Genomic DNA, 26,798 nt, shown 5'->3' on the forward strand with positions numbered 1-26,798 from the left:
GCAATAGGTACATTTGCTAATATACAACGGGTTACACGTGCAGTTTCTGTAACTTTTCATACAGAGTGGAAATAAAAAAAAAGGATTTGGTAAAAACAAGATTACAGGTGTTAAAAATTACACCTGAGGGTCATGTAAGTATGTGTCAGCCAAAACGCAGGCGTGTGACTTATGACTGGCTACAAGCTGATAGAGGTCACTGTGATTCCTCTGGATTAACAGCTCCAAGATCTGAAGTGGTGAGGAGTATCTGGAAAAAGCATACATCAGTCTTGTAGCTGTTGTCCTTTGGGTTCCTACTGGAATAAATCTGGTGTTGAACTGATAAGCACAAGTAGAGACACAAGCAGCTATAAGTTGTGTCTTAGGATCCAGATTTTAGAGTAAGGCGTACACAAACTGTCCTTCCTGTGTTTGTACAAGCAGTAAGCTAACCTTGGAAATCAGAAGACATTTTCAGACTGTGAAATCTGGCAATTTTAGATAAAGCATTGTTCGAGGTGTCTCCTCGGGGATTTTTTTTAAATGGTTGAGGTTTTCTTCCAAATTAAGAGCTTTATACAAAATCCTTTTGTGTGAATGATAAACAATTCACAGTGAAACAAAATCAAGATGACTTTTTATTGGTGAAGGTTGTTTTAAGTAATTTCTTGATGTAGAAATAATTTTGGAGATTAGTTGAATTCAGAGTATTTACATTTTAAACAGTGTGCTGTCAGGGGGACTGTCAAGGTTAATTTGTAGTAGGAAAGAGCAAAGGTATATTACTTGGTATTTGTGTCAGAATGCACTTTCTGTTGATTTACTTCAGGTTCATGTGAATGTAATTAGACTTTAAATTCCTTATGTGGCCCAGGTTGTGCTTCTAGTAATTTTTTTGGCATTTAGAATTGCATCGTTTTGTCCAACATTCTTAGTCCAAGATTTGTAAACTCAATATGCTTTTGTTGAAGTATGTAGTGACCAAAATTAATACAATACCACCAGTAAAGGTATGTTTAAATAAAGGTTTTTGCTTGGATTAATAAATTTTAAGTGCTTTTTCTTCTCAGTACCAGAAGGAGTAGATCTAAGCTGTAGAAATACCTTCAGGAGCTATTCAGCATGATTTGTCAGTGTCCTGTACTTACAGGTATGTGCAATCATGCTCAGTGCCAAATCTCTCCAGGTGAAGCAGGTCTGAAACACTATTACTGTAAGCCGCACGCAGATCTACTATATATAACTTAGAAGTGAGGCATCTTTTTTTCTTTCAAAGGACATAATAAGGATGTGTATGCATAGTTTGAATTGTAGAAAATTAGGAGTTTACCATGGTAGATTTCTTTAGGGTAGCTTCTTCTTGTCCTCATTAATACTGTGCTGTTCATGGATGTGAATGCAGCTTGTACCAGAATGTAAAGAAATGCATAGGTTGTAATTTGTGTTGCTTTTCTAAAACTTAAAAAATATTTTATTAATAGGGCAATACCATATCGAGTCTTAATTGTATCTTTCTTCACTACCTACACAGAAATAGCACATCAGATTTTACTTTACCCATATCGAGAAGTAGCTGGTTTGTCATTCAAGTGTTGGTCTCAGTCAGCATTGGACCAGTCTGGCCCAACTACCATCTGGTAGTTCTTTGGTCTTCTCAACTTTTTAACAAAGCATGCTTGAGATTCTACCTTCAGGAATTCTTGAATTTGAGTGTGTACATAGCATCTCTGTGGAGATAGTCATCTAATGCACAGCACTCGAGATGAGATGGAGTATTACTCTCGCTATCTTGTGGTAATTCACGTTTTCTCTATCAATGGCAACTGAGCCCTGCTGCTTCACAGAGCAGTATCCAGATGACTTCTGTTAGTATGTACACTGCCAAGGGGCAGTACCAGCATGGGACTCTTTCTGAATGATTGTTTCTTTATTTATTAATTATTTTAGTATTGTTTTTTCCTCTGAGGAAGATCTGGTAAGCAGTTGAAAGGAGAAAAGTGTCAGGGTATGTGATGCCTATAAGAAGTAGTTTAGCTTCTAGAAGGGTAAGAGGAGGCTGATGCTGGTTGAGCAAAGAGATTGGGAGCACAGAAAACTAATACCATATTGGAGCTGCCTGAGGAGCTGGAGTTGGTAAAAGAAGAGGGAAACAAAAAGCCGGATGAATAGTCTGGGGTTACTGTGAGTAATCAGAAGACAAAGGTCCAGAAATGACAAATAAAAAGACTGACTCTGGTTGAAAGGAGCAGAGAGGAAGCGGCAGAGGAGACAGGCAAAAATGGACAGGGTTGGATTTTCCCAAAGTCACCACATCCTGTTGCTGCCAGCATTACCTTTGAAACCTAGCACAGACCATCTCATCCTCTTCGGTCCTGCTGCAGGTGCAGGGCTCAGGTCACAAGTTTGGTTGGTTACTTTGCTAGGTTAAGAACGTGTTTGAGCTATGTTGCAGTTTGAAAGCTCTGTAACTGGCTGACCGATGCAGCAGTGGGAAGTGATTGAAAACTATTTCCTCTTGCTTTCTAAAAAATATCTGGCAAGCTGGCCACAAAAGCCCTATATTAAAAGGAAGCAGCTCAGGCCACAAAGCCAAGTATTCAGAGCTGAGGAAATGCCAGAATTGGGATTGCTTTGTAACCTTCCTCTCCTTGTAAGTATTTACATTGTTAGGAGGCAGTTTTAATTGCAGGATCACAGTTATTTCTCTCAGAAGGTATTTGCCTCTTACAGTTCAGATGGGACAGCTTAATGAGAAGCTGCTGAGTATTTTGATTTTTAGGGTTTTTTCTGTCATTTTTTGCCATTTGGATGTATGTGTTAGTCTATGTTTTGCTTCCTGTTGTGACTGGTTTTACTTCCTGGCCTTCTTTCTTCTTGGCCTTTTGTGTTGTTCTTACTGTTGTACTGGGTGAGTGATTTGCTCTTTGCAATATCCCTAGAAGTAAGAGGTTGGAATTAGGCCCATTTTACAGATGGGTATATGAAGTGTAGAAGCTAAACAGTAAAGCTCGCCCTAACTTTGCACAACCAGTTTGACACACACGAGACTCCTTCTAACTTCAGTCGCAACTTAGTTTGCCAGAGTTTGCCTATGAAGAGAGAGGGGAGAGAAGCCCTATAGCAAAGAGCTCTTTAAAGAACATAAATTAAATTCCTACTCAGAATTACTCCCGAGGGGAATCTGCAGTGTGAGAGGCAAGCTACCCTCATTAAGGGCCTAAAGATAAGTGGCATGAGTACCAATCCTCATGCAAATTGCCATTTCTGAAATGTTGTTTATAGTTACTTGTTCAGCATCATGACAAAACAAATAACAGCACAGACTTCCAGTTAATCATTCAGCTGTCAAACCAAGACAATCTCTTTTTCCCTACTCACAGCATCTTGTTTCTTTTACTCTAAATTCACACCTTCTGAAACAAATGAGTCAATAGTGTCACACAAATAACCCCAGCACAGTTCGGATTTATTTCCACAGCAGCTTCATTCTGTGTACTGAGGTAGGAGTTAGAAAAAATAGCATACAGTCATAAAAGATGCTGATTTAAACATCATACTCCAAAATACACATGTGAAAGGGTCTGATTTATTATTGCAGTTTAAAATTTAACATTTTCTAACTGTTAAGTCGTGACTTTATGTGACTGTTCTTCTAGGGCACAGAACGAAATGCTGTCAGATTAACAGAGGGAACAGAAATAGGAAAAGGAGAAAGCTGTGAAATGCAGAGATGTGCCAGTCTCACATAGGGGTTGTTTACAATCAACAATTTGTCTTCTTTGTTTATAGCTCAGTAAAAATGTGTCAGACCTCAGGTTTTTGTTCCTGTAGGTCATATGAAAGTTCCCATGATGTCAGTGAGATTTTGCTATAAAAGCCTAAGAGGCTGACCCTTCCGAAGAACAGTTGTGACTGTGATGTGATGCTTCTGCTGTTTTGTTTTGGTTTCTTTTCCTGCAGGTGAAGATGAGGATGAGTTTGAGAATTTCATGCTTCCTCTCACAGTTTCATTTGAAAGTGTGGCTCAGCTATTCAACAGTAGTTTTGTACAAGAAGAAGCAAAGGTAGGTTTATTTCAATTACAGAGAAAGAAATTATTGATGGGAGAAACTAATAGTGGAACAAGCATTTAGCAACAAGCTTGTCATCTCTTCTGTCTGTCCCTCCTGGCATGTATATACCTGTATACTTGTATGTATATTTATACCTGTATACATATATACATATTTAGGAAAGTAGACAGTAAAGATACAAAAGGTACTGATTACTATCCTAAACAAACTCTGTACAAAGATTTTATAAAGGCCTTCGGATTTTTCGGTGCTTTGAGGATCAAGGGGCCCCATTTGAACCCTGTTTATAATCAAAGGAACAAATCCGTCTTCAGTGATAGCTTATCTGGTTCCTATGTAATATTCCCTTTTGCCATGTAAATATCCTGTTTGTGTATATCCATATATTTATTTGGGGGTATGAGGAGATGTGTTGCAACACAATTGATAAACACGGCTGCTTTGAAGTATTTTTTTCAAACAAGAATTTATTATATAAATCAAGACTTTATTAAATGGCTAGGCATATATGTATAAATAGGAACTGGTCTTGAAGTATTGCACCCTTAAACTGAACAAAGTGATTAGGATAACTGATAGCTAAATAAGGTTTTTATGTGCCTGTGGGAGCCATATTAGGATTGATTTGACAAGTCAGTTCAGCTGTGGCAACAGTCATAATATCTAACACAACATTATGTTTTATTAGTAAAATCCTTAAGTGCAGCAAGCTGTTTGTGTCAAAACAACAGTATATTTTAGGGAAGAAAAAGACTTGCTAGGTAGAAGCTGCATCATCAGGAATGATAATATATTGGAGCACTATTGCATTAGAGATCCCCTTCTACTGTCATGGAATAAATAGTTAACAGTGTGCACTGGAGTGCTCACTTCAGCTACACAGGGTCAGTTTGCAGAAACTGTAAGAGTTTTTAATTCACTGTTTTGAAATACGATGAAAACTTAAGTACTACATCAGCATATTTATCCACTTTTTTTGTAAGAAAATAGATACGGTAGAAATACTTAGTAACTGATTTGCCTGTAATACATGGCTGATATGACCAGAAGATGCTCAGCTCACAATAATCGTTTGAATTAAGCGAATATTGTTTTTTAAATAGTAGTTAAGGTTATTTCAACAATTAATTCTGCTTTCCTCATTTGTTGTTGCTGTATGTATTTACTTTGAGTAACTTTTCATTTATGAAGTAGGCACAGTTCATCTATCTTGGATTCATCTCTTATGTTCTCAAGTTAAAACTCTAAAAACTAGGACAAAGAGGTCACTCGATAGCATCACCCTTTCTGTAGGAAAATGGCTTTATCTCACGTGAGGATTCAGTTTATTAAAATATTTGTCCTGTCTCCTTTGGTTGAAACTATCTTGGTAGAGAAATTTTAATGGAGTGCCAGTGATATATTCCTAAACTAGCAAGTTCTTAACGACCCTGGAAAGTGACTGCTTGATTACACTTTAACGGTATTTGCAAATAAAATCACAAGTAATTAAGGGGAAATCTCCAGGCTTTTGAGCAAGTTTGATGCATGATAACTGCCTGATTCAGCTTCATCTAGAGTAATGCTGTGTAGACAAGAGCTACTGAGATCAATAGCAACATAATGATAGTGGCAGAATTAAGTGAGTAACCTGAGAACTGTGTCTTCAAAATGCATGCAGCTGCCACAAGCCAGGGCCACACAGTGCACTCCGTGCTTCCGTCCTAAATGTTCATCAAAAGACGCCCTGCAGGAAAATGGAGTTAGATGCTCTTTATTGCTGATCGTGTCTCTTGCCACATTTATCAGGGAAATTGGATTAGCAGTTGGCAGCTGCAGGTAGACAAGGTTCTGCAGTGATTAAATATGCAGCTTGGCTGCATTTGTTGTGACAGACCTTTAGTAAATTCTACTGTAAGCACCATCTGTCTAATTTGTATAAAGAAAACTTGGTGCTTTAAGCTACTGATAAAGAACTAAATCTGTTGCTTTATCATAAACAAAACTTTTGTTCTAAATTCTCTTAAACATAATTTATTAGGTTAAAGCTATTTTTTCTATCATAATGAATAAATAATACATGCAAAAGCGCTTTCAGGTACTTCATTTTGCAAGTACTGAAAACAAAAACAGTTCAGTTCCTCAATAAAATGCTTAGTATTCTGATCCACAGGGAGATGACACTGTTAAAATATCACTATGAAAATGGTCCAGGACTGCCAAATTCATTTAATTTGTGGTTTTTACTAGGACTTTCTAACTGGCTAGGGTTTGGGTTTTTAGTTTTTTAATATTCTGAACTACACCATTGAAAAACAGCTGCAACAAGGGAGCTCTTTCTTTTAAAAATACATTTGTAATCATTACATCTGCATACAAAACATATGTTTAGGTTGTTTTTTCCAGAGAGATCAAATATGACTGAAGATGGCTTAAGTAGTTACGTGCACCTTTTTTTTTTTTTTTTTTTGATACTTCCTTCTTCAGGTTTTTATATTAATAGGAAAAATGTCTAGTATTCAAACAGCGCCTGATTTTCTCCTAAGGATTTCCAGGTTTCTCCTGCCAATCCAGTTAAGTAATATATCCACTGGGTAGCTGGAATCTCAGTAGTACTTTGTTTATAATTGTGACATCATCAGGTTTGCTAGAAATGCATGGAAAAAAAGGATGTGTGGAAAAAGCAGTTAAGTAGCACCATGCTATCTTTAGCTGGTTTGTAGAAACTCCATGCTGTTAAATTATTTAAAATCCTTGATTTTCAGCTTGCACACATTAAAAGTTTTCACACTAAGTGCCAAATGTTGCAAACAGCACTTTAACAGAATGATTTTGCTTTGATCCCTGTAGCAGTTCCTGAATAATTTATCACAGGTTATTGCCTTAATTCTGGAGAGGGATAGAGCAATAAAGGCAGATGAAAACACTCCAGTTGAAACACCTTGGGGCCTGCTCATTCCTCTGACACGGCTCTTTTGTTGGAACTATTTAGAGGTTATTAAGATGTGTCTCCAGAATTAAGAGTATGCTGTAAGGATGAAGACAGCCATCTTAATTCTAAAGACAAAGCGCAATGACCCTTCACCTTTTTTTTCCTTTGTTGTTATTATATAGTAGAATTATGAGGGTAATATTATAGCTGCACCCAGTAGTGCCACTATAGTTAAGGGTCTGTCAGACTTTCCATTACAAGCCCCGTTTTAGGGGTGGGTGGCATGAGGAGACTCGTCTGTTTTAAATTGCATTAGTCACACACTTGGCACGTGTTGGCAAATCAGAGGGGTTTTTCTGTGAATATTGAAATCTTCAGCTCCTTTTATAAAATCCATTGAAAAAAATCTTTTTTCAGGAGTTAGAAACAAAATGAATGAATTTCTTTTTTAAATGACTGTGTTTTAATTAATCTTATGTAAAGCTGTCCCTGGCATGTAGGGAAGAATATTTCAAATCCAACATCTGAACACAGTTGTTTCATTAGCGAGAAAAGCCATGTCTAAACCCCACATCACTGACAAGCTCCCCTTGCTATGTTTCGTGTATTTACTGCTCTTCGCTTTTCATCTTACTCGTCTTGCTGTTGCTGGTGTTGTTATTAACTGTCACTTTGCCCCAGAAATGGCTGGTGTTCAGTTGTGAGTGAAGCAGTAGCTTCATGTATTCTTCAAATTACTCTGTTAAGTTTGCAAGACACTTCAAATCCCACAGGACAACAGACAAAAACTAGATGTACAAGTGTATAATGTTGTTTGTCATTAATAAATTCTATGCAAATGCTGTATGAAAATTTATAATGGACTAGAACTTGGCTATCTTGGGATATTAGGGTTAGGACAGGGGTGTTCTACTAAATATGTGACATAAGCAAGCATGGAATCTGGGGTGATTTTTTTTGCTCCTATTAGAGTGTAAATATATTTTTACTAGTGACTTAAATGGACCAGGATTTATCTGCAGATTCTATAGGCTGTTAGGACTTTGCCAACTGTAGGCAGTGTTATTTGGTAAAAGTTGAGTTCTAATAGATAATACCTAAACCACTGAGTTTGCGGTATTTTACAGGATGAGACTATTACTGTGCCTTGTAGAGTGAGGTCATTTATTAAGAATAGTGTAGTTAATGGTACAGGCTTTTTCGTAACAGTACCTGAACTTAAAGACTAGAAACCCAAGAAATTAAGTTTATGTAGTAGTTGTTCTCATTTCTTTAGAATTCAAGGTCGAATGGTGTCTGAAATTGCCTGGTGTATTGCATAGTTTGTGTAGCTTCCCACACAAATCATGGCGTTTAAAGGAGGTTGCACATCTATTAACAGCTTTTAAAATCTCGCAACCAAACTGTTCTTAAATATATCCGCAAACAAATGTTTTCTTGCAACCAGCCGTTTTTATAAAGACAGGAAAAGCATGTTAGAGCAATATGGGTTTGTCTGTCTTTTTCTAATCCATGTTCTAGAGACCACAATAGATGGTGAGCTCTTCAGCCCCAAGCACATCCTCAAACAAAGGCAAGTTCATGTCTTGCCAGGGGCTGCAGCTCCCCTTTTTCCCAGCTCCAGCCTTCTCTTTGTGTAGGCTTGCTTGTCTCTTTGGTTTTTTTTTTTTGCTAGAATGGGCAAAGGAACCAAAATCAGTCTGGAAGATTTCCCACTTCCTCATACATATCGGTACATCTCTGTATGCCTTCAGAAGGAAGTAAAAAGCGTTGCTGCCAAGTTCTTTTAATTCTTTACATTTTGGCCACCATGTCTGCTAAAGAGTTACTTTCTGTGTGGACAAAACAGCATGTGAAGTATGAAAATGCAGATGAATATAAAGTTGGAATTTTATATAGCATCTTCTCAGTATTGAACACTTCCTCTCTAGCGATTTCAGAGTCCCATTAAAGTTAATGAGAGTGGAGACCTCTGAGCATCTTGCAAGTTCAGGCCATTTCAGTGCACAACAGAAAGGAAATGCAAATATTAAAATACTCTGAGCAACCTCACCAGTGTTTTGTAGAGAACTCAATTTATCCTTGGATAAATCTATGTGTGTGCCATCCACGTCAGTTGGACTGATGGGTCTGTATCTGAAAAGTAGAAATCAGCCCTTACGTAAGATTGCATTTAGCAGTTTAACAAGGCATCAGCCATAATCTGCTCTGTATGGATCAATTAAAATTAATCTATGAATCTTATCTTTTGTATTTCTCAACACTACAAATACTCGTGTTAACACCAAGAGGTATGTTATTGAAAACTCTGGTTTTAAAGGGCTGCTTACTGAGGTGTTTTCCCTTATTTCTGTGATTATATTTTAACCAGATTGCAGTACTGTAGTCTTTTATTATGGAAAAAAAAGTAAAAACCCTACCTGCATCCACAGATAAAATGTATTAAAACCACTTTGTTGTCAAAAAAGCATGTTCATGTCTAAGTAAATTGAAAAGTATGTGTGTATTGTTAAAATATTTTTCATTCTCTAGTGTTTCTTAGTGATGTCTATTAATTATCCTGGAAACATCCCTATGGCTTATTATCTGTGCACAAAATGTTGTCTGCATCTGAGCTGGAATGATTCTGAAGCCACATTTCATTCACTGTAGGAAAAAAAAAAACGTGTCTCAGAACTAATGTTAATACAGATGGAGATCTGCTGTGTCGTCTATGAACAAAAAAGTCAGGTTTTGAGGAAATCTATCTTGGAAAATTAAAAAAACCAAACACAACCAAAGGATATGTTAAAATAACAGTACAGTGAGCATCTCAGTGCAACCTTAATTGTAGTTTGAAATGAGTGTCAGTCTTACCCCTCACTCAAAATATTACAAGCTTAAATTAACATTTGATTGTTATTATTACTTTAAATATATTAATACCGGAAGCACTTTTAAACTTTGATACATGGTATTCATATATTATGTTTTAATTTGCATTATTCATTAGGAAAGCATATGGAATAATCAAAAGCTTTTCCTAAGGGTTTTGTTAGTGTTATCCCTATAAAACTTGTGGAAATCTTGCTTGATAAAAGAATCTTTGTGGTTTTGATTAAAACAAAAAGGTTTTGAGCGAGACATTTAAACTAATGAATCAAAATCAGATATGTGGTCATTATTGGCTGATTATTACTCCATCTGCTCTGTGCTAACGTGAAAATCAATTACTGTGTCTCTTTCCCACTGACAGCGTATGTTGATCGGGCTGGCAAGGGATCTTCGAGGGATTGCCTTTGCACTAAACACAAAGACCAGCTACACCATGCTGTTTGACTGGATGTATCCTTATTACACTATGACAATACCAGCTCTGTGCACAGAGGGATACCAGGCCCCTTGCATTAGTTTAATAGTATGGCACAGTGGGGAAGAGGAAACAAAGCTAAATGAACTAATGTGTAATCAGCTAAAATTACAGCACAATGGCAACCATGCAGTTAACTGGGAAGGACCACAGAGAGGTCACTTTTTTGTTGTGTCACACTACTAATCTACAAAACATATCCAAGTGCTTTTTCTCCCTTCGTAAATCCCTAATGTTTTCATAAAAAAAAAGCTCTGTCTAACTCCAAACACAATGTACCAGCATTTGCTTTAACATCGAAAGTGCTTAAAAAAATACTACACAAGTGCTATCTGGGGAGACTTCTCTCTCCGGTATGAATCATGTCTTTAATTTAGTCAGTTACTTTCTATTTATATCAACTCTATTAATACCACAACACCTGCAGTCTTCTTGATCCAGAAGAAAATGGACATGTGAAAACAAAATCAAAACCTTTAGACTGTAGTTTTCTCCAATAAGGAATGATAATGGAACTCTATTTGCTTTAAATATTGTGTATACATTTTTATGCCAACAAATACAATAATACTCATGGGAATTTCCTAATACTATAGAGAAATGGTTTGTATTTTTATAAATGCAGTAGCTGTAATTCTCTCTTCAGGCGCACAGTCATGTTAGTAACAAACTGCTGAAATACATAGTGAAGTAACTATGAAAATACTTGCTTTATAATTTAGATCTCACAAAGCTATTGAAGGTAATTATGGACTTGTTTATTTTATGGACATAAAAAATGCCATTCAAGTACAATTACATGCTTGACCTTGACTAGAAATCAAGCTTTTAAAAACATTTTTATTTGAAGTAAGCAATGAAACCCTACTGTTCACTAATAATCTTCCAGGTTAAGAAAAAGGAATGCATCAATATAGAATTGCAACTAGGAATTTAGCCTTTAAGGACTGAAAGGCTTATGCCAGCAGAGCCTGGTATGATCTGACAGACATCCTTGTGTGGTGGGGGTAGGATTCTGATGACCATTCAGATAAGCCCTATTTAAGACCTTCTCAAGTCTGCACTGATTTTGTCTATGTGCAGACTCAGTTTGCAGAAATTAAGTCTAAAACATAAAGCAGTGTAATCTTTGTTTCCTTTAAGATCAGTGGAAGGCATCCCTAAATTTCTGGTTTTGAGGACAGGGGAGAAAAAAAAAAAGGAAGAGGAAAAACAAAATTCAAACAAGCACAAACCCGCAACACTGCTGAAGACAGACTATGAATTAACATCTCATTTTCTAGTGGGCACCATTGGGTACATTTAACTTCGTTAGTACTGTTTGTGCTTCTGTTACCCTAAAACTTAATCATGAACACGGAAAGATGTGTAAAAGCAGAGCTGTGCTACTTCCATTTCAGATTCTTTCTACTTTGTTTCTGCTAGTGCAGCATGAGTATCATGCTCTGCTCCTGTGCAAATCTCCAGTTGTAGGAGGAGGGATAACAGACACTCACCTCCTCTCCATTTGAAAGAAATGGATTCATCCATGGAGGTGGGTTTTTTAATACAAGGCTATGTAATCCTCAGGACCCTTTCCTGGTTTTTTTATTAATGAATTTATTCTTTCCAGTTTATGGATTAAGCTTATTTCAAATTAAAAAAAAAACAGCCTCCAACTTTTGGATTTTGTTATTCCATATGAATAATAAAACCAGATTGAAATGTAGCTTTTTGTGGAATTCAAAGCCTTGGCCTTCTCAGCTTCTTTTTCCTTATGCAGGTTCAAAATCTTTCTTCTTCCTCACCTTTGGCTGTAAAAGATAAGTGCATGCTTCTGCTCAGTGGATTTCACCTCATTTGGCTGAACCCAGCTTCATCCAGGTATTGATTCAAAGCATTACAGCAGAATAAGCTGCTATTATTGCGACTCTTATTTACTGTATATAAAGACAGAAAGGTAAATGGGAGCAAAAGAGAAGGTCAGATGCCAATTGTATCACATAAAGTTTAAATATCCTTTGATTAACATTTTTGTAATTTCAAATATATCATCAGGAGATGGTTTTAATAGCAAAGAAGAGCAGTTTTTCAAACAGATTTTAGTCTGTTATGTTTGAAGCCCTAGTTTTTCAATATTGCAAATGGCAGATACAGAATATGAGGCAAAATAAATCCGATTTACTTGTATTTGTTCAATAAACAATACAAAGAGGCAAGGGATAAAAGGCTAAGCTTTTAATATACCATAAGATGATGTTTATTCTCTGCTGAAGACTTAACAGAAATAGTCACTTGTAAATCATTGGTAGAAGAGTGAATTGATAAACTTTTCAACTGATTGCAGGAAATATTTTGGGTCTAAGCCCCGTCCCTAACAAGACAAACGACGCTCGGTAGTCTCTCACCTGAGAGATGGTTTTTTTCCTCATGGTGCTGTTAAGGATTTAAGTTTTGTCCAGTAGATGGCAAAAATGAGCAAAATAATTTCTTTGAAGTCCTTTTGGTCCAGGGAGGAGGGGGGAGAGGCACGGGGGATGCTGTTGGATCTTGTACTTTACCATTATGACTGGATTATTAGGCTCATGGTTTAGAGGTGAATCGTCAGGTATGCTGAGGCTCCGCTAGATTGCCAAATAGGGCTGTTTTGTAGCAAGCTTGCTTATACTAATTGAGTTTCTCTAGCAAATCAGGCTCCTTGGAAAAAGGCCAAAGGCTTTTCATAATTGTATTGACAAGAAAATGAATATGATAAATGGTGTTCATTCAGCTGAGACAAGATTTATAGTTTTCCTCTGGCAAGGGATGAAGAGAAAATACTTATAATAATAGTAAAATTTGTTTTAAAGTTGTATTAGGTGATCTCTCAAAAGACTTCATTAGAATATTTCCAAATATTTTAAGCAGCTTCAGGTGTTAAGTATAGCATCTTCCCAAAGCAGCAGGTAATGAAAGATGAGGAAAGACATCACACAAGCAAAACAAAACAAAACCTAAAACCCTGGATATGAAAGTCATTTATTCTTCCTGAAATATTGATATGTCAAGCTGTCAATGATGATTCCAGTACCACAGCTTTGGGAAGTTTATTTGCCTTTTGTGTTCGTTACATGTGGTCTCTGCAATTTGTAGGTCAGTTCTGAACATGCAGGTGTGGCCTGAAAAAATCCTGTATAGCAATTTGAGTGGCATCAAAACCTGGTTTTGTTAATGGTGATGATTCTCCTTATGTATTTCATTCTGCTATTTGCTTCAAGACTGCCTGGATGAGATGTTGAATATTTAATTTGTTTTCTTCCATACTAATATCAGACTGCAGTCTAAGGTCCATGGTCTCACAGTCAGATACGTCCATGGAGATTCAGTTGTGAGTTCAGGGTAATATCCACTTTTTTGTGGCTTTCATTTAGTGTTTCTTGCAGTTAGGTGGTAACCCATAGGCAGTTTTTCCTGTGTTCCTCCCAGTTGATTCTCAGTATTTAATGACTTCTGTTGTCTGTGAAGGAAAAAGGTTGCAGTAAGAAAATGGTTTGCAAGAATTAAATTATTAGGTGGACTCAGAGTTGCAGTCAGCTAGAAAGCATGTGATGTTTATGCACAAGTGCATGAAATTGCCTGTATCAAACTATCTATGTGTATAGAATCAGAGACACTAAAATTATGGAGAAGTGATCTCTCATTGAGGTGTTTTACACCATTGAGGTGTCTTATCTAGTGGTCATTTAAAAGTTCCAGTTGACCTAGACGTTTGGATATCTGATTGTGTGCTGCTTCAGACATGGATCACTAGAACAAGCAAAACCGTCATTGCAGCTAACTACTATTGTTACGTTTTTATCCAAATTTGTATCGTATTTCTTAATAACACCACATGCAGCACTAAAGTGGCTTGTTCAAAATTAATCTATTTTTGAAGAACTAGCTTTTCAAGCTCTTAGTTTTGAGGATTCAGGATTAGGTACAAACTTGAAAGAGCCAAACAGGCAGTAGAGACTGAAGTTCCCCACTCACAAGAGAAGAGGAGAACACATTTTCTCATGAAAACAATCTGTTTGTAACAGCAGTTATTGCCAGTTGCATTGATTCAAACCGCAGTATCACTTTTTGCAGTTTGAATTTCCTTGAGCTCAGACTGACTGGTCAGGTTAAGTTCGTGACTTAGCCAGATTCATGGAAGCTTGTGGTTAAAAACACTTAAAAGTAATACTCTGTTTAAAACCAATTTGTTCCACTTCATTGGATTTATAAAAGAAATAATAAATTGCTGAAGCCTTTCTGGTGACCCTAGCTTTTATAAAATTTGACTATAGTTTCCAGACTTTCCTTGTCAATGAATATGGACTCAATGCTTAAGTGTTTTAATTAAGATAGCTAATCATATTGGATGTATTAGCAGCCTTTGCTGCTGCCGACTTAACATTTCGGTCGGGGGCTTTAGCTGTGGTTACTCTCTTCACCATGAAATGTGAAAAGATGTTGTTTTCTACCCCATGAAATTACACAAAGGGGCTTTTGCAGCATCACACCATGTCCCTTTTGTGTACATAGGGCTACTAGGAAGGCTAAGGAAGAGGCATGACCTAAGAAAAATAATTGAGAGCATGTCTCAGTTCTGTATCTTCCATGGTATCTGCTGCATCTTGAGAACACTGAACATCCTCTGTTGGGAGCGAGCTGGACTGGGAGTCCACTTCATAGAAAATGCAACTGGCAGTAGTGAATTTTTAAAGGTGTGAGGTGGCATGGGTCATCTTTGAGGCCCTTTGAGGATGTTTTAGATAAGTGAGATTTGAATTGAAATCCCAGTTTATTACTGGATAACTCTCCATGGTATCTTTAACTCTAGTCTGTTTGATTTAAAATGTAAAGAACCCCATAAAGGAGAGAGAAGCAAGGTCTGAAAGTGTATTTCACATGTCACCCTCTTCTGCTATATATAGTTTATGCCTGCAGTGCCTCAAGCAGCTGGCAGCAAAAATGCACAAGTCTTTAGATGCCTCAGACAGACAGCAGTAGCCAGAATGCCTCCCATCTGTCTGCACAGCCTGTCATTCATCAGCAGTGCTACAGCTGATGGCTTTAGCCTCCTCCAGAAGAGCTGTATTGAACTGAGACATGACTGTGTCTACATAGCCTAGAAGCATGTAAACCTTTGTGTATTTCACAATTCCATGTTGAGTGTTTGGCCTGTATTCTACTTGGTAAGGTGTCTGAGTGTGCAATAGCATTTTCCTAATAATAGTCACTGCTTCTGGTGTGGCTAAACAAAGCAGAATTTTATGACATGAAACAAAGTTTAAAATGAGAAATAAGTGTGTTGTTAAAACAGAAAACCACCACTGACTAGATTAGCTAGATCATGTTTTAGTAGCCAGTTATAGAGTTAAAATCTCTGGTTCGGTATAAAAATGATTGTGTAATTCTTTGCCACTCAGGCTGTGTTACCTCATTTCCATTTTCCAGTCTGCATTCTTAGCCAAATAAACTCTGTTTTTCAGCATGTTGGGAAAACTAGGGGTCAGGTTTGTATTAAATCATTGCATTGAATAATTTGATACCGTCAGTAACTCATAAGATTATTGTTTTTAAGTTACGTTGCAGAGTCTACTAAGCTTATTTGGTTTTGTATTGTGTTCTCTAAAGTCCTGATTTAAAAGAACAGGTATCTCTTGGGTGCTAATGAGCAAACAGCTCTCTTGAAAGAAATCAAACTTTTCTTGAATGCTCTGAAAAGAGCGTCATATGACCAAATTGTTCCCAAACATTTATATAGCAAATATATATGCAAGGTGTCACTGAAATTTGGGGCGGGGGGGGGGGGGGGCGTGGTTAATTAAATTGTCATTTGTGACTTATGCCATTCATTCAAAATCCGAGCTCATTATATATATATACTTATAGGTTAGCATCACATGTACAAACTGCCTTTCTTTTCCTTCGTTACAGCTCTGGTATATTTACTGTTTCCCACCTAACCGTTAATGCTTCCAAAGGATTTAGTCTTCTAAGCAGAGACTTGCTTAAGTTTATAGGTGTTGGCCTTTGTGAGAATGAGCTGCCAGGGTCTGTGGTTCACCCACCCACCTGAAGGTGTAGGACAGTTTTAGGCGAAGTTGTTTTGCAAGATGTTATTTGATCAATATCTTCTTTAACTTGATCTGGTGAAGATACCCCACATACATTTCTGTTCTGCAAAGAGCTGTTGAGCTCTGGTACCGTGAGCCTGCGTGCACAACCCCCATCTTGAAGCTGATGGCAGAATTCATGCAAAACAGGTAAGAAGTATGTGAAAATAAATGATGAGTACTGCAACAGTGTGCATTCTCTGTTCTGTCTTTCTGTTTTGCTTATCCTTTTGATGTCTGACTATAAGACTGCTACTTTTGTATTTTGGAGCAAAAATTTGCAAGAAGAACACAGCTTTCAGTGCCATCATATCATTTTACCAGAATGGTAGATGTTGCAAAATCAGCTGGTAAGGGTTAATTACAGGAATATATATGAGAGACTGCTGTGATTTTACATTCAATGTTAGTGGAAGACTATGCTTTAACCAGGGATAAATACTGACTCTATAATTAAATATTGGAAAATTGTCTGCTGTCAAGATTTGCTGCGGGCTGAATTTTTGCCTTAAGCCAGGCAGCATACATATGTGACTGGAAAAACACAACTCCCTTCACAGTTTCTTCTGCAATTTGGCTCTCTCAGCCAAAATAGGAAAAAGTAGCATTTAATACAGCAATATTTATGATCAACATACAGGTAGCTCACATGTAACACCACCTCTGTGGGCTAACCGAAAGGCTTCAGAATGATTCTGGGAGGTGATTTCAATACTTGGCATTGCAATAGTTAGAATGAAATTTCTGGTTTACCACAACAGAACAACTTATTTTGGGAAATTATCGTTACACTTGGAAAGATGTAGTGTACTGCCCAAAGGAAAAAAAAAAAAAAGCTTTTTAAATGAAAAATTGATAGTTAAAGTCTCTGCACTGGGTATCTTTGCAACCAAAGTAATTAGAGTTTTCAGCAATGAAGTTTGTGTTCTCATTGTTTCTCATTTTGCCTTGCAAATCAAACTTACAGGGAAAAGAACTTGAAACACTTGAAATTTGAAAAAATGTTTTGTTGAATCCAGTGGCAGGAAATTGGTGCCTTGAAGTTCAGAGCTGGCTCCCAGTCAGACAGCAGTGCGTGTGATGGGCACGTCATCCCTGAATGGCTGCACAAGCCTTATGGCAGAATTCCCTGTTTCTTCTTTGCATTGACTTGCTTGCTGTCACTCCCTCTTTGGTTTGTGTTGGCTAATTGTGTATTTTATCCTGGTAGTAGCATAATAAATTGCTGGGAAAGTTTAACCTCTTTTTATTCACGATGCCATGCAGAAGCAGCATGCTCTGATAGTGCTGCAACTGATTCCAAGGAGGAGATTGTTAAGGCATAAACACAGAACCCTAATAACGGTAAACAAAAGCGAAAAGGAACTGGAACAATAAATCTTATGCAAAATACTGCTCTTCAAGCTACTTTCCATATTCATGTTATCCTTCTACTTATTGCTATTCAGAAAATCTTCCTTGTTCCCTTTAGAAGACATCATCTGGGATAGTGTTTGTTCACAACTTGTGTATTGCATTAGCTTTTACAGGTTAGAACGCATTATACAATATGCTTTGATATGGTTAAAATATGTTACAGAATATCATATTGTGCACTATGCCACTCTGATGCTGAGAGGATGGTTTGGGGTTTTTTCACCTCTGGCAGCCATTATTGTTTTGTGCAGATGGAATACAAGGATGTTTCATACAAGGTGTGTTTATAAACATCCAGATTTACTCCACAGTTTGCAGCAAAGGACTTTGCACATAGGCACTCTGACAGCAGAATACTGGACTTACAGCAAATATAGATAAATACTGCTGTGCCTGTGACCCAGGGGCTCCATATTTGATCAGATATGGATGGCTAACAAATAGGGTGAATACTGAGCCAGGGATGCTCTCTGGTTTGCATCGCTCAGTGATGATTCCTTTCTCTTTCAGCTCAAATAAACATTAAGGGTAAGTTTTGCTGAAGTACCTATATTTGAAGTTAACTTTTAGGCCTGGACTACGAGTTAGGCTTCTTTATCACAAAGAAAAACTGGAAAGATGCAACAGGGACTTTGGCAAGGACTCTGCTGTATTTCCTGATAGGGAACAAAACAGTTCTTGTTGGCTTAAATAGTACCTGTACGTCAGGGAAGACAACATGGTGTGGTCTTCCTCAGGTCTGAATGTTCACAAAAAGCATGTGTTACAATTTACACTTGGAGAACTGATACGGGATTGCCATAGATTTTATGTAGCAGAATAATCAGGGTGGATTATATGTTTGAAAGCTGTACGGATGCAGAAGCCAGGTAAAAGTTACCCTGACTGCTTGGATTATGAACCTTAGTAGCATTTTTCTGGACTGTACATGGGCACAAGATATTCATTAGTCTCTAAAAGCTGTGGTGTCACCTTTTCTGTTTCAGATTGGTTTGTCTTTTGCCATGGGATTGTTTCATTGTAAACGTATGGCGAGTGCTTATCCTTGGACTGAAAGCTAGAATTACTTTATCAGATAATTCTACTTTTTAATCAGTGAATGTTTTTCTTTGTTTTAGGAATGAACCCAGTGCAGTTTTCTGCTTCGATGACCATCTGAATATTTTTGCTGTTATTTTTTAGATCGCAGCGTTTAAATTTTGATGTATCATCTCCAAATGGAATTCTTCTCTTCAGAGAAGCTAGTAAAATGATTTGTACTTATGGTAGGTATTCATTAACACTTCCTCTGCAGTGAAAGTCTTTGCCTGTCTCATGATACAAGCATCCTGTTAATTTGTATTGCTGAGCACCGATGGATTTGTGGAATACGTAGCAGGGCTGTAATGTGCTGCAGCCAGTAGCAGCCCTTGTGTGCAGAGCTGACGTGGCACACCTTTAGGGTTTATTTGCCTTCATAGACCAGGGTTCATTCATGTAGCATTGTGCCTTGTATCACTTTTTAAATTGAATGTCAGTCTTCTATCAACTGTAAATGTATTTCAGCAAAGATGCAAGTGAGGTGTTTGATCTAGGCTACAATTGATAGAGGTGTGGGCTGGTTTTATGTATTCAAATTATCTTTGAGCAGTTCCAGAACATAATAGGACCGGAACAGCTTTACCCTAGAGCACTGTTAAAGGTGTTTATAGTAAGTTGCTCCATTTTACTGTTCGCGCTCATGCATGCAACTTCAACAGGTCTTTGACACAAGCAGCTTGTCTTACACTCCAGCTAACTTTGTTACTTAACAATTTTGCTCTCTTAAATATTTTGAAAGCAAGATTACCAAGTTTTTGAAGAGCAGCCTCATTTGTTGTCTGTGTAAACAGGAAGAGTCATCAATGTCCTGTTTCTTGGAAAGAAAGAAAATTGATGCTTCAGATTTGCTTTCACTGCATTCAGGTTGCTTTTTGGGTGTGGAGACTGTATGTTGCATTGTCTGCCTGTATAAAAAAACTTCAAATGTAATTTTTACATTGGATCTGTTGGGCATGGAAAAGTATATGCATACAGCATTTACTTACAACAGAAAAAATTGCACCCAAGTAACTCTGAGCCCTTGCAAAACCATTTTTCTGTTTCTTTTTCAAATCCACCATGTAGTAAGCTGGTACATTTTTTCAACTGTGTTCTTAAGTAAAATTGTTAGAATGATTAATTAAAATTAAAAAAAGGGGCTTCCATGTATGAAATAAGAGGTGAACCTTTAGATTTTAGTATTCAATTACTATTAGTCTTTCATAGAATCACAGAATTGCAGACTGGTTTGGGTTGGAAGGGACCTTAATGCTCATCGAATTCCACTCCGTCTGCCACAGGCAGGGACAGCTTTCACTAGACCAGGTTGCTTAAAGCCCTGTCCAGCGTGGCCTTGAACTCAAAAAATATACAAAAAAATATTGGACATCCATTCCTCTCAGTTGTTGGCATCAAGTTTCTAAACCTTGCTGAGTAAACCACACTAGTTGGTATCAACCTGTTTCATTCCTTATTCATGCCTAAAAAAAACCCAACTTTGTAAAGAAACTTTTTGCTTTCAGTTGAAGCTTTTATGGTGTGTATGTGAAGTTCATCAAATTCTCAGCACTAAAGTATTGGTAGCTCTTGCACATGAGACAAGATTTTCTGTCTCATGCTAGAATTTACTTATGCAACATAAAAGAGAATTTCAGAATGGTGCAGGTCTAAGATTTAAAACTAAGCAGTGGAACCACAGAGCTGTTGAAGCTTGTGCCCAAATAGCTGCTGCCTCATTGTTACCTTATGTGAAAGATACTTAGCCATATGTGGCATCTGTCTGGAGATGTGTGCCATGGAAAGAAGTGAAATGACCATAGCAGCTTTCTGTCTTTTCTGGTTTTAATAACTCCTTTCCTGTGGGAGAGTGATGTTTTAGTCAACACATGTTTAAGAGGAGAACTTTTCTTAATGTCCTCCGAAAGAAAAATCTAAAATCCCATATTGACTGGAAGTGGAGGAGGCTGTAGAGGTGGGAGAAAGCTTCCACTCAACATATGAATGTCTTTTCTTTTTTTCCATTTTGCTTTTAAAACGCGTTCATATTATCAGTGTCTGAAAGGGTCCCATCAGGGATCTTTCCACTACTTAGCTGTGACATTTAGAGGAACTGTGTAGGTTTTCTTTTCCTACATCAGCGGTACTTCAGACTGCTAAAGCCATTTCTGAAGTGGTCACTGGCTTGGAGTCTGGGAAGGTTTTACTGTCCACTGTGAGTATTTCAAGATACCGCAATTCATCAGCTTTCAATAATTGCTGCTAATATTTTTAGCTTTTATCGCCAATTACTAGTTTATGAGATTTCCATTCCAGTGTACAGAAAGATGTAACTCTTCTGGAAACATGTTGTAAGGATTCATTACTTTAATTATGTATGATTTTCTTTTGAACATACAAATTCCTATAAAATCAGTGATGTCAAGGGATTTTGCATTAATTTCAGTTGCCTTCTTGATAATGTTAAAACTTAATAATTGTGCTTTTAAAGAAAACTTTAATCCATAATACTCTATGACTTTTTAGAAGTATATTTATCTTGTAAGTATATGCAATCTTTGCAGACCTCTGGGGAAAAATAAACAAGTAAACCAAGTGATGATTGCAAAATCTCCCTGTGGTGTTCTTGAGCAATATTTCCAGCCCCGCATTCTGAAGAATTGTGTGATTCAGTTAAAAGAATGAACGTGTACATGAATACTTCTAATCTAATCTGATCCTTTGGCTCAGCTTTCAAATTTTTGGCTGTACAATTACTACAAGTGTCTTAAAACTCTGAAAATAGTTGAGATTTTATGGCTGAAGCATTCAAGAAAAAAATAGAAGATGCACAGCGAATGTCGAGAGGCACTCTATGATCATTAATCTTACCAAGTTAGCCCAACTTCTTGTATATGCCTGCAGCTTGTAGTGAGTTCCTCAAAGCTAATCAAAAAGACACTTGAAACTCAAGATAGATTTGATTGAAATCTATACTATAATAATTGCCTCCTTAAACAGAGAAACACAAAGTGTTGACATGAGACGGAGGCAGGGGGAATAGAAGCAAACATCTCTTCCTTTCATCACACTGGCCTTGTGGGAAGATCTGTCATTTCAGTCTCAGTTTCAGTTAATCCATTGACCGAGTGGCTTGCCATAAACTCTCATCCTGGAGAAGTTCTTTCCATCCCCTGGAGACCTGGCTTTGTTTGCTTCACTTGCCAATCCCTGTCTGAACACCAGGCTTTACTCTGCCTGTTACCTCCCACCTCCTCCGTGCCATGCCTTTGACAGAGTTCCCATGGCTCAGCAGGTCTCCAGGACAGGCTTGGTCCCTCTCCTGCAGACAGTGTAGCCTAGTTGGGTTGATCCTCTTTCTTAGAAGAGTAGAACATACAAATAATAAAATACGGCTTAATTGTATTGTGCTTCCATTGGTGACATTTAAATTTGTTTTAGGACAGGATTTTTCCTTCTCTTTGACATGTGATGCTGTGGAGAAGACGCCAGGATAAGTAGTATTTCCAGAAATTTCACCTGCACCAAATTCAGCATGAAAATTTCCAGTTAGGACTCAGGTCCTCTGGGAGTCTTCTTGCTGTATCAACCTAGGAGTACATAAATGTGATCTGAAATATGTCTCTGTCCTGTCAACTAATTCCTGACAAGGAATTAGTAACTGGAGGGAGGTGGCATCAGGTGATTCTTCACACCAGCCTCAGAGCACAGTGCACTGGTAATTACTGACATAATGTTGATTTTAGCGAAGTCTGGACTACACCAGTCAAGGCAGTTTCGGATAACATACAGATATTTCGCAGATCTGGCCTTCTTCAGGTGATGAAAATCATCTAGAAGTTATGTGTGGATTTGTTTTAGGTAAACCTCTTACTGTTCTTTACATGGAAATAACTTTGAAGCAAACCAGCCTAGCATGTCGCTTTCTTTCCATCTTCGATTTTTTCTGAAGTTTGTGATGTCTGTTTATGGTGCCTCCATTTACTATCCATATGTACTGTAAGATCTGCGCTTGGGCTAAAAGCAGAAGGGGGCAGAAAAGGGCAAAACTGGGGTGTGAATATATGTTAACACTTGTGAGTATGGATGCTGAAATCTCTTTAATTCTAGACTGAAGCATATACTTTTTCTCCTCTAGACTGGCATGTAGTAATTTCATATGTTTGAGTGTAAAGTAGAAAAAAAACCAAAACGCTGATTTTTAAGCTAGAATAAACATCCTCAGCTGTCAGGGAATAAAATCTAAAACAGGAATTCTTTGTAGAATTAGCACCGCAGTGTTTAATTCTGCTTCACAGACCCCGCTTCACAATTAGGGCAGTACTAGTGTGTCCTGTCCTGTTCATTTCTCACTGATGCTGATACAGTGCTGAAGACAAGTCTAAGATGTCTACAAATACTATATGTTCAAAAGATGTCAGGCCTAGTGTAGAATGCGCTTAGATTGTCAATTATCCTCATTAGGACTCTGCGGCTGCTTGGCAGGGAGTGTTGTGTCTTGTCCATTATGGCTAGAGCCAGTCTGAGTGATGGTGAATTAAAATAACAGAGAGGAGAGAAGTGAAGGGAGTTGGTATAGTCTAGTCCACCATTCTTCATCCCCAATATATTTCACTTCTAATTCTCTATGTACAAGTCTCCTTCCTATGTGATTTTGAACTCCCAGTTGTATAGGAATGACGTTTCAGTGCACATTGGGCCCATCTATTTTTGTTTTGTGGTTTCTTTACATTTTAGTAAACCTCTTCCCTTTCATTATAGGAAACTGACATAAAAATAATACTTTCAATATGCTGTTTTTATTTATCTACATTCTGTCATGATATACTTTGATGTAAGTTTTTAATTTTGCTTCAGCTTTCAGTTCTTGTAGCAGTTACTGCTCAAGGTCAGCGATGAGGTTAGCCACAGTAGCACAAAACAATTTCCTGTTCTCACAGCCCAGGTAGCATTTGGATGTGGATTAAATTTTACCACATTTTCCAGTAGCCAGACACAATTATTTCTAATGAGCTTTAAATTGCTTCCAGAACATGGATTTCCAAACTTCGTGTGGTAATCTGTTCAGTGCCAGCGACTTCATAAGATAACAGTTCTTCAGAGTTTTGGTTCAACTGATTCATGCTGTATAACAGGTATTTCTAATCAGCAGCTTAGCTTAAAAGTGGAGTGCTGGCTGGTCCTGGTTGCCATTGGTCTTCTCTCTTTTGTGACAGTGGTTCCAGAATATGTTGTTCTTCATTAACAACTCAGATTTCATAACCAGTTTCTTCTGACAAAGTTGTCTTGGTGCTCTGCATGCTCGTGCTGATTTGAGAGGTTTTATGCATGTTTTGTTATTGTGGAAGCTTTAAAAAGTTGGGTTTTTGAAGCTCACTCTCATCTTTTCCTCTTCGTTTTCTGTATATGGCCACTTCTTTACACTGCCCCAGCATTCTGAGTGCCTGGAAAGCATACTTGCAACACCATTTTTATGGGGCAGTGGTGAATAATAAAAATAGGAAAGGGGAAAAGGCAAAAACCACTTTTTCTCTATAAAGGTGGTAAATTTTCATAACCTTTGTTTAATCTCGGCAAAGTCATTTTTTTTTTATCTTCATCTAATTCACACATGTTAAAACATGATTTAGTTGTATTATTATACCTAGTGCTTATTGGACTGAAATCTAGAACAAGCCCTGCTTAAATGAAGTTCAGCCATAAGGAAATCATTTTTGTATTATAGCTCCTACTGTAAAAGCAATTAAGGAGGAGAACTGAAAGGGAAGCTGCCTGTCCTGACATGCTCCCACATCTGGGAGGAGAGATGGAATGAGCTGTGTAAAGAGCTCTGGTGCATATTGCCAGTGGGATTCTGAGGCTTGGTGATGTTATCTTTGGTCAGAGCATCCCAGTCTGGGGCCTTGCTGGCTTCGTGCTTCCCCTCTGTATACACACACTTTTTCTTTCCAGCTCCTTTGTTTATGTATCAAGGCGTTCTGGGGTAATGAAATGCTTCAGTTACCAACCAAATTCAAGCCCTTATTTCCTATCTAGCAGCTTCACCCAGTATCTTTAAAAATCCTTTAGTTGTTCTTGTGAGGATTTTGTTACTACCTCTGAGGCTCAAGAGTTTTTGTAAGTGACGTTGTTGTCAAATGCAGGGCAAAAAGCTGTATTAGAGAAATCACTGAGAATTTTGAACATCAGTGTGTTCTTCGTTTGATTTTTAACTCAGTGGTAACACTGCCGCTTCACTGATCAGTCTCTGCGTAGTTTTCATTTTGACAGGAGCTATGGTTTTCAAACACAGCTTTTTTAATTCAGCGTGTCAAAGGTCACTCTTATGCTGATTTAATTTCTTTATATTGTTTCTTTTAACAAAAGGAGTTTATGAAATTGCATTTTGGTCCTCCACTACAGGGATTATAAGTGTAAGCATACCCTCAGTAGCTGAGGAGTTGTTCTTGACCTGATTCCAAGTACCTCAGTAAATTAGTTTATGTTCAGTAGCATCCATGGTGTGTAAAAATATTCCCCTGCAGCTCCTGCTAAGTGTTACAAGTAGATCATGCTTTTTTCATCTAGTCAAGCGTAGCACTGCACTTCTTATTTTTTTCAATAACTAATGCTGAAACACCAGTCTTTGTTCTAGCACCACATCCCTTGAATCATAGACTGGTGGCTTGGGGCATTGGTAACAGGCACCATGTGGTCTTTCACCTCTGCTACTAATTTGAAATCAGCTCTTCCCACTCTTAGGCCCTTTTAAAATGAGTCCATGAACACAGAACAGTTCTCTGTGGACTTCATCAACTTGCAAAAAGCAGCTTTTAATCTTGTGCAAGACCCAAATTCTTCTGTGTTTTCATTAGGAGAGATAGGCACTGAATTCTTTTGCCATGCCTGCCTGAGGTGAGGCAGTGTGAGGGAGCAGGGGTTGTGACTTTCTCTGCTGAATGCTTTATGCTGATCAATGGATTTAAAGTTTTAATTATAGGGTGGTTTTTATGAAGTAATAAAAATGATGGAAGATCAGCACTAGTGGTACCTCCTAGAATTCATGTTCCCAGGCTAAGGGATTCCTAGAGTTTCGCAACTTCTTTCTTTGTCATCCTTTTTTTCCACCAACTTCCAATTAATTTCTATATTAAGTACATAATTGCTTGTTGACAACTACTGAGCTCCTTCACAGAATCACAGAATCCCAAGGGTTGGAAGGGACCTCAAAAGATCATCTAGTCCAACCCCCCTGCAAGAGCAGGGTAACCTACAGTACATCACACAGGAACTTGTCCAGGCGGGCCTTGAATATCTCCAGTGTAGGAGACTCCACAACCCCCCTGGGCAACCTGTTCCAGTGCTCTGTCAATGTCCTTCCATCTGTAATACTTGTGTATTACACCAAGTACTTCAAGGAGTACTTCAATGTCAGTGCTCTGTCAGTGTCCTTCCATCTGTAATACTTGTGTATTACACCAAGTACTTCAAGGAGCTAGGACTGTCCAATGTCATGCTTGGATGGCTCAGCTGTAAATCCAAGGCTGTTACTTTCTTGGATCCAGAACCTTGTCTTTGCTTATTTCTGAAGCCAGATATATATTTGGGTTATTAGAGGTTAGCAGCAGATAATTCAATAGGGAAAGACCAGGTAAAGTTAGGTTACGGCACACTTACCTTCCAGTCTTTTTTGCCCTAAGAATTGCGCACTTTTGCATAGTAGCTTTCAAAAATAGCATGCATCTTCCCTCCTGTCCTGGGTTCAGCAGTAGCAGTCATTTTTTTCCTTCTTAGTAGCTGGTGCAGCGCTGTGGTTTTGACTTTCAGCCTGGGAGCAGTGCTGATAGCACCGATGGTTTTAGTTGTTGCTGAGTAATGTTTAGTCTGACCAAGGACTTTGTGAGTCTCATGCTCTGCCAGGGAGGAGG

The 26,798-nt window shown here is 37.9% G+C and overlaps 1 protein-coding gene across 2 annotated transcripts in view; it reads left to right on the forward strand.

Moving 5' to 3' along the window:
- The window catches only part of RANBP17 (RAN binding protein 17), a 156,126-nt gene that overhangs the window by 96,602 nt on the left and 32,726 nt on the right, over positions 1 to 26,798 (forward strand). For both annotated transcript variants that reach the window (XM_065691080.1, XM_065691081.1), the window contains exons 19-22: positions 3,943 to 4,046; positions 10,202 to 10,290; positions 16,462 to 16,569; positions 19,018 to 19,100. In XM_065691080.1, coding sequence (XP_065547152.1) covers positions 3,943 to 4,046; positions 10,202 to 10,290; positions 16,462 to 16,569; positions 19,018 to 19,100 — 384 coding nt within the window. The remainder of the gene's footprint in view (positions 1 to 3,942; positions 4,047 to 10,201; positions 10,291 to 16,461; positions 16,570 to 19,017; positions 19,101 to 26,798) is intronic.

The sequence above is a fragment of the Lathamus discolor genome, chromosome 10 (genome assembly GCF_037157495.1).
Source record: "Lathamus discolor isolate bLatDis1 chromosome 10, bLatDis1.hap1, whole genome shotgun sequence".
NCBI classification, from domain to species: Eukaryota; Metazoa; Chordata; class Aves; order Psittaciformes; family Psittacidae; genus Lathamus; species Lathamus discolor.